Genomic DNA, 7,609 nt, shown 5'->3' with positions numbered 1-7,609 from the left:
CAGAGGCAAGCAGATCTCTGAGTCCCAGGTCAGCCTGGTATGCAAAGTGAGTTTCAGGAGAGCCAGGACTACATAAAGAAAAAAAATGAAAATAAGTAGTCGTGCACCCTACAACATCCTACTGCTAATTTAGGATCCATGTCTTTCATTCAGAACTATGTATGTGAGTCCAGAGTTCAAGACAGAAAGAGCCTCTTCAAGGGCCTGGTTGTTTTTCACTGACTTATCTGACTTAACTGTACTCTCTCTTTTCCCCAGTGGAGAACTAGACTGCTGTGATCACTAAATCTAACTGATATTTGTTGAGGGCTATTACATAAGAAAAGGAAATGTTTCCATGTAGAAACCATCACAGAACTTCAAACAGTCTCAAAGTGCAAACCAGCCTGGAGTTTATGTGTTTTGTGGAACAAGGAGAGAAGACTCTCTGCAGAGTCACAAAGGACAGTGTTCATAGAGGAGGGGGCAAGTGGTAGGTGACAGGTGATCCACAGTATGCGTGTGGGGCATCTCAGATAACTGTTTTATTAGGGTGCTCACCATGGCTGTGAAGCTGAGCTGTGACTGTGAGAGAACATTTTCAGGACATGAAGGATTCCTCCAGCTGGACTCTAGTTCAGGAAGTTTGATAACTTCTCCCAGGAGCACCACCAGATGTGACCAAGTGAGTAAAGAATTGAGCCTAGAAGGGATTTTATCATTCAAACCTTGTTCTGACTTTTATTTAGTTTTGTTTATCTGACTGAAGCTAGACTTATCAGGGAGGAGGAACCTCAATTGATAAAATCTTTCCACCAGATTGCCTGGAGGCAAGTAAGTATGACATTTTCTTGATTAATAATTGAAGTGGGATGGCCCAACTCACTGTTCATGAAACAAAGGCTGGGCACTTGTTCCTGGATGATATAGAAGGCAGGCTGACCATGCCAGTAAGGAGCATTCTTCAGGGCTTTTGCTTCAGTTTTTGCTGGGAATTCCTGCTCTAACTTGCTCAGTGATTGACTGTGACCTAGGATTTATCAAATTTAAAATAAACTCTTTCTTCCTCAATTTGGTTTGGCTTATTGTGTTTCATCGCAGCAACAGAAAAGCAGAATAATCCACACCACCAGTGGGCATGGATGACAACTTCACAACTACTCAACTTATTTCTGCCCAAGGGCACTGGTTTTTATGGTTTATTTTTAGTTTTTACTCATTGTGTATGTTTGTGTGTGTGTAGTACATGCTAATTGATTGGGGATACCTGTCGAATTTGCAAGAGTACATCAAATTTCTCACAGGTGGAGTAATAGGAGGTTATGAGTGGCCCTTTGGGTGTGCTTAGAAATGAGCACAGGTCCATTGTTAGAGTAGGTAGCACTTTTACCAACTAAGCCTTCTTTCAAAATCCTAGGGTGGTGATTTTGACCTGGTTTTCATTGCTGAATCTGGGGGCCTGGAACAAAGTGACTTACCTGGCAGATTCTGCATCACTTATTGAAGAGTAAATCTGAGAGGCAATCTCCTAAAAGTGGGGATTAAAGAAGGAAAGCTTGTTGCTTGTTCATCTCTCTTTTCTGTGTGTGTGTGTGTGTGTGTGTGTGTGTGTGTGTGTGTGTGTGTGTTTGAGACATCCTGTCCATTCCAGGCTAGCAGACTTGAACCCAGATCCTCCTAGAGCACCCTCTACACCTGGAACAAAGCACCAAGTCTATGGAGATAAAATCTGAGCCACATCTGACCTCACAGCCTCTGTAGACAGGGGGCCGGGGGGGGGGGGATCTCAGGTACAGGGAGTCTTCACCATCCAGGATTTCTATTGTTTTCCATATCTCACCCGGCCGAAGTCACAGTTATACAACCATGTGGCTTACCCCATCGCACAGCCTCAGATTCTGGCACCAAGAGTAAAGCAGAGAGAAAAATAATGGCCCTGTGGACACATTAGAGGCACGGGAGGCCAGCTCAGAATAGGACTCAGTAAAAGGGAGGTTATTAGAAAAGACACCTGGGTCCTAAGTCGCACAGATATGGAATGGTGGCCATTTCACTCCCAAGTTGGGTAATATCATGTGTTTAGTAGGTCCCACATGGGTGTCCAGAATATTGTGTTTCATGCCTGGGTTTAGGTATCTGTAGAGGGCTCAGCCTTGTGTCATGTGGAGATATTGCCACAATGTCTGAGCTGGGAATCTTTAGAGTTCTGTCAATAGCACTTTATCCTACTCAGCTCCTGCCTCATCTCCTCTATGTTCTCTGAGGACATGGACTGTATGATAACGTCCCATCCTGATATTTTGCCTCCCTCATACATCTGTGAGATAAGATCACCAGGAAGCCAAGGAGTATTGAAGGTGGACTGTGGTGGCCATGAAAGAACCATAACATAATAGTGAAGCCAGTGAACTCCAGATCAGGAACTAGAGGTGGATGCTTCAGTGGTAGACCTAGGTCTTTTGATTCCTTTGCTTCCTTGATTCTGTCATCCATATCAACATCTGGGCTAAGACTCAGAATGATATTGTCAACAGGGCAATTACAAGTATCAGGGTAAGCAACTTGTCCCCAGACACTGCTCCTAGGATACCAGGGCACAGAGATGGATCTGTGGTGGAGAATCAGGGCTCTGGGGCTCTTGCTTTTATTCCTTAATCTATCCATGACATTTCAGGACTCTGTCACTCACATTGTAAATTCTTAGAAAAGCCAGTGAGCATCATCCTAGCTATCAGAGTTGTAAAGTAAATAAGGAAAATTCTACACTCAATCTGTACCCATTATTTAGAATAAAAATTTGTTAAGAAATATGAACATCAATGAATTTGATCAATATTATTCTAATTTTGAAAAGTAAAATTTAATAACTCAATGAATTCGATTCTCCTATGAAAATGGATGTAGCAATCTATGAAGGATTCTTTGATGTTTTGAGTTCCACAATGTAAGTAACACCTGAATGAACCTTGTGCAATATAAAAGATAAAAATCTACACTGAGCCCGGTATGGTGGTACATGGATTCTCTCATTTCTCAGGGGACTGAGACATGTGGATGACTATGACTTCTAGGCCAACCTAAAAAAAATGGGTAAAAGTCAAATAATTTGAAGATGTTAATAAAAACACTATCCTTTGAGTATGGAGAGATGGCTTAACTGTGTAGATATCCACTGTTGGAGTCCTAGAAGTCTGGGAGATCACAACCTTTTGTTCCTCCCTTGAAGGGTTACCTATAGCTGATTCTGGCCTCCACAGACTGCTGTACTCCCAAACTCACACATCCATACACAGACAAATATAATTATGAACAAAAAATAAGAATAAATCTTAAAACTATTTTTCATGTACCTTTTTGAGAAGATACATACAGTATACATAAAACTAAAAAGCTAAGGAGGAGAATCAGAAGCCAAGATATGTCAAGTGGGAGAGGGGAGGATAATATAGGCAGGCATGTCAACATCCATTTGTTTCACCATATCATTGTATTTTGGAAAACAGTCATTAATTTTTGTTGACATTTTGCTTACATGCACTTTGTCATTAATGTTCAATGAAGAAATGTTTTAAAATTCTCAGTTCCTACCACAGTGACAGGGATTGATATAATCCACACAAGCATAAATACCTTTGAGAGTCAATCAATATCTAAGTCTCTAGACATCCTGACATCTCAGTGTGAGAAATGCTGGCTCAATGGCCTCTGGGCTGTACTCAGAAGGATATTTTGACCAGGATGAGGTGGACAACAACCAGGGTAAGCAACTTGTCCCTATACACGTCTCTTAGAGTCCAAAGTCCCAGAGCTGGATCTGAGCTGGGGAAATAGGGCCCTAGAGGTTCCTCTTCCATAATGCTCTCTATCACTACCATTGGGAATTCTTAGAGAAGCCAATCAGCCTCATCCATATCATGATTATAAAATGAACAGAGACGAGCAGAGACTCAGTGTCCACTCTTCAAGCAGGATGAAGACCTTTGTTCGAGAGGCTCTCCTTCTGCTGCTCCTGGCCAACCTGGCCCTGACCAGAAATCCAAAGGGTGAGTGAGTGTGGGTGTCAGGAGGGAAAGGACCTAATCTGGGAGAAAAAAGGACTCCACCCCTGGTGATGCAACACAGGAAATTCTGTCTCTTGCCTAGCCCAGGCAAGACCTTCTGGTCCCTGGTTTATTTTATATTATAACCCCTGTCCCCTTTTCCCTGCTCCCCTGGGAGCAATGTGGGGAGCTTCATAGGGAACTACTTGGGGTGCTCTAGATCTAAAGGCCCACTGCACCTAGGTTCACACTCTCTGAGCTTTTTGCAAGCTCTCATCACCGGGCCTCACCTCCTGGAGCCCCAATTCATATTTGAGGTCTACTTGGATGATCTTCATGTTGAGAGATTCAACAGCAGAGCAGAGACTCCAAGACTGGAGCACTGTGCACCATGGGTGGATCAGCAGGACCCGGAGTATTGGGAGAAGAGGACACAGGACATCCTAAACACAGTGGATACCTACAAGGATATTATGAAGAAAATGCTTTACGTCTACAATGAAAATGAAGGTGGTGAGTTAACCCGAATCAGAAATCCTTAATTTCAAGCTTGCAACGGGTTTGCTCCAGTTCCCCATATCCAAGATTTACTCCAGTAAATGGGACCCGTGTAGACTAGGGTAAAGAGAGCATGGGTAACTGACCTGGTGTTTTGTACAATTTAAGCTAAATGTGGCCATTTACAAAGTACATGTTGGAGGGACTCAGACACAGGAGGGCCCCGTGGGACCTGGTCCTGTGAGCTTGGCTGAGAGTTGGGTCTTGGACAGGATATCATACACTCAAGATCCTGATGGCCTGTGACGTACTGCCTGGAGGGTACTACGGAGATGGACAATTTAAATTTTTCCTTGAACCCAGTGATGTCCTTATGCTGACTGTGAACAGGAGCACTTGGCTGACAGTTGGCAAAGCTGCCGCTAACCTGAGCCACGAGTGGAACGAGTCAGATTTTGTAAAAGAGGTGAAGAAATTACTAGTGTGTAAATGTGTGCAGTTTCTTGTCCCAATGTTGCAGCATGGGAAGGAGATTTTGCTGAGAACAGGTAAGGAAAGAAACTGCCACATCTGCTCTGAGACTGGAGCCCCTGTCCCCTGAGGATTCCTCCTCCTCAGTGAGAAGCTGAAGACTAACTCAGTCTTGAATCAAAGGGGGAAGAGTGTCATGGGTTTCCTAATTCAATAAGAGAGAGTGACTTTGATAGGTCTAAGCCTTCTCTTGGGATAGATCACTCTGTCAATTAAGCAGCATTTCCCTTCCATTTGCCTCGTGAACCATGATCTCTGTCATGCCTGTTCACTGTCCAAGTAATTTGGAGGTCTGAGTCCAGTGTCGCTGAGTCTCAATTACCATCCAGTCAAAACCAGAAGTCCGTATTCACAGAAGTCTCCTGCTCTGTGCTGGCTAATGCTGATTCTGAATCTTTCCAAAGAAATAGATTATCCCATTTTATTCTGAGATTATGCTGATATGTGGGATCTGAATATCTCCTTTTAGCGTTGTTCCACCCATTCAAAATAAGGTTGCATAGGATCTTTAGGAAGAATGAAAAAGCCTCAATTTTCCAATTTATTCCCATCAGATATCCCAAAAATACATGTGACCCATGAGGTCAGAGATGATGGGAAAATTACTCTAAGGTGCTGGGCCATGAAATTCTATCATACTATAATCAATGTAACCTGGCAGAGAGATGGGAGCAACCAGACTATGGACATGGATGTGATAGAGACCAGACCTGCAGGAGATGGAACCTTCCAGAAGTGGGCAGCTGTGGTGGTGCCTTCCGGGGAGGAGCAGAGATACACATGCCATGTGTACCATGAGGGGCTGCCTGAGCCTATTACTGTGAGATGGGGTAAGATGTAGGTGTGATCACTGAGCCTGTCACATGAGTGGGTGTCCTTTGGCCAAACTGGACTAGGGTCATGACTGAACCTGAAGGTCAGAGACCTTACTGTTCTTTCCATTCTCTGTCAGAGCCTCCTCAGCCCTCTGTCCTCATCATGCCAATTGTTACTGGCCTGGTTCTTGGAGCTGTGCTTGTGGGAGCTGTGGTGACTTTTCTGATATGGAAGAGGAGGACTAAAGGTAAGGAAAGGGCAGGGTCTGAGTTCAAGTCTCCATGGGAATATCAAGTCCAGCTGAGAGTGTGCCCTGCCACAGGAGAGCAAAGACTCCTCCACACAGTTGCTTATTCAGTCTTGTGCTGATGTGCTGACATTAACTCTATTTTGAAGGAAATAATGAACAGATTCTTCACTGCAGTGATAGAGGTTGCAGAAACCTGATCCTCAGCTGTCAGAGGTCAGATGCAAAGGTCCCTACTTAGAACACATATCCAGTCCAATTCGTCCTCCTCATGTTCAATCTACTATCAGGTTTCCCCATCTTTCTCTGGATCTGTAGTCACAGTTCTAGAAACTTCTCTGATAAGGACCAGGAGATACCTCTAGGCTTCTTAATCCTGTTGCTTCCATGACCTCTAGTAAAAGGGATTATTTCCAAGGGTAAATGGTGAGGCAGCCTTGTTCAGACTTGCCAGCCATTGTACTAGGGTCTCTTCCCTGAGACACTCTTGGCAGTGTATACAGGAGCCATGGAGGTTCTCAGGCAGCCCGTACTTCCTCATTTAGTGCCATCTTCAGAGGCTTTGGTCTGCTCTTGTATCACTTTCCACTGGGAGGTAAAGTTTCTGTAATGTCCAGCCTTCTGTTTCAGCTTTAAAAAGTGACACCCTAAAGAGCCTGGTGTGGGACAGGGAGAGGTCAGAGGATAGAACTTTGGGTTGTGTTCACTCCTGGGATTGGGACAGTCTGAGTGTGTGATGAGATGTTCTGAATGTCACCATTGAAGACACTGATCTGAATTTCTTGCTTGTTTTTCTCTTTTACAGGATAAGAGAGCTGGACTGAGCCTAACAGGATTTATTCTGTTTTCTCTTTTCCCACTGTGGCTTCAAGAACTGATGACTTCTCTTCCTGCATCTGACTGTGACTATGTGTCTGTCTCCTGAAAGCAGAGTGTAAATAGGTGATGAGTTCAGCCCTGCCCTGAGCAGCAATAAGTCCCATCTACACACTGATCACTATTCCTTCCCCAGTCATCATTGCTGCTCCAACAGAGCCTGGGCTGGCAAACCTCCATGCCTGTCTTTAGTTTCCTCTGAGCTACAACTTCATTCATTTTTTTTTGAAATTAAGCATTTTTATGGTTGTGCTTCCTTCAGAGTGGGTATTTGATTTGCTGAACTAACAATGCATGAAACCTGATAGAGAAAATAAAGTCTCCTAACCTTATGGAATCATGTGTGCTGTGCTAACTCCATTACCTCTCCTGAAGTTGAAGGCTGTGTGGAGACACGTGAGGCAGGTGTGTGCACAATTGTTGATCCTTCCACCCTGGGCTCTCACATATTCCCTTCCCTCCTGTGTCATCTTGCTAGCTCCTCATCCCTTTTCTCTCAATAAACCTGTTCACCAGGACCTGTGAACAAAGGATCTCAGGCCTTTCTTAGGCTGTGTCCAGTGTCTGTGCTGTTCTTTCATGATGGCGGTCAGCCTGTTCAGGCTTGAGTCTGATATTCCGT

The 7,609-nt window shown here is 44.1% G+C and overlaps 1 protein-coding gene across 1 annotated transcript; it reads left to right on the top strand.

Moving 5' to 3' along the window:
• Positions 1 to 3,949: 3,949 nt before the first annotated feature.
• Positions 3,950 to 6,921, top strand: LOC102917240 (class I histocompatibility antigen, Gogo-B*0101 alpha chain-like). Its single transcript, XM_076558054.1, has 6 exons — positions 3,950 to 4,022; positions 4,290 to 4,532; positions 4,790 to 5,065; positions 5,603 to 5,878; positions 6,001 to 6,111; positions 6,917 to 6,921. The coding sequence occupies exons 1-6, from the start codon at positions 3,950 to 3,952 to the stop codon at positions 6,919 to 6,921; spliced, it is 984 nt and encodes a 327-aa protein (XP_076414169.1).
• Positions 6,922 to 7,609: the final 688 nt, after the last annotated feature.

The sequence above is a fragment of the Peromyscus maniculatus genome, chromosome 21 (genome assembly GCF_049852395.1).
Source record: "Peromyscus maniculatus bairdii isolate BWxNUB_F1_BW_parent chromosome 21, HU_Pman_BW_mat_3.1, whole genome shotgun sequence".
In the NCBI taxonomy this organism is placed as follows: Eukaryota; Metazoa; Chordata; class Mammalia; order Rodentia; family Cricetidae; genus Peromyscus; species Peromyscus maniculatus.
This window is presented reverse-complemented; position numbering and strand designations above follow the sequence as displayed.

What these genes read in the sequence shown, in the direction of transcription:
- LOC102917240 (XM_076558054.1), top strand. Translation starts at nt 3,950, where the DNA reads ATGAAGACCTTTGTTCGAGAGGCTCTCCTTCTGCTGCTCCTGGCCAAC. An exon ending in CCTGACCAGAAATCCAAAGG is followed by an intron (nt 4,023 to 4,289) that starts GTGAGTGAGTGT and finishes GCTTTTTGCAAG; the next exon opens with CTCTCATCACCGGGCCTCAC. An exon ending in GGAGATTTTGCTGAGAACAG is followed by an intron (nt 5,066 to 5,602) that starts GTAAGGAAAGAA and finishes TATTCCCATCAG; the next exon opens with ATATCCCAAAAATACATGTG.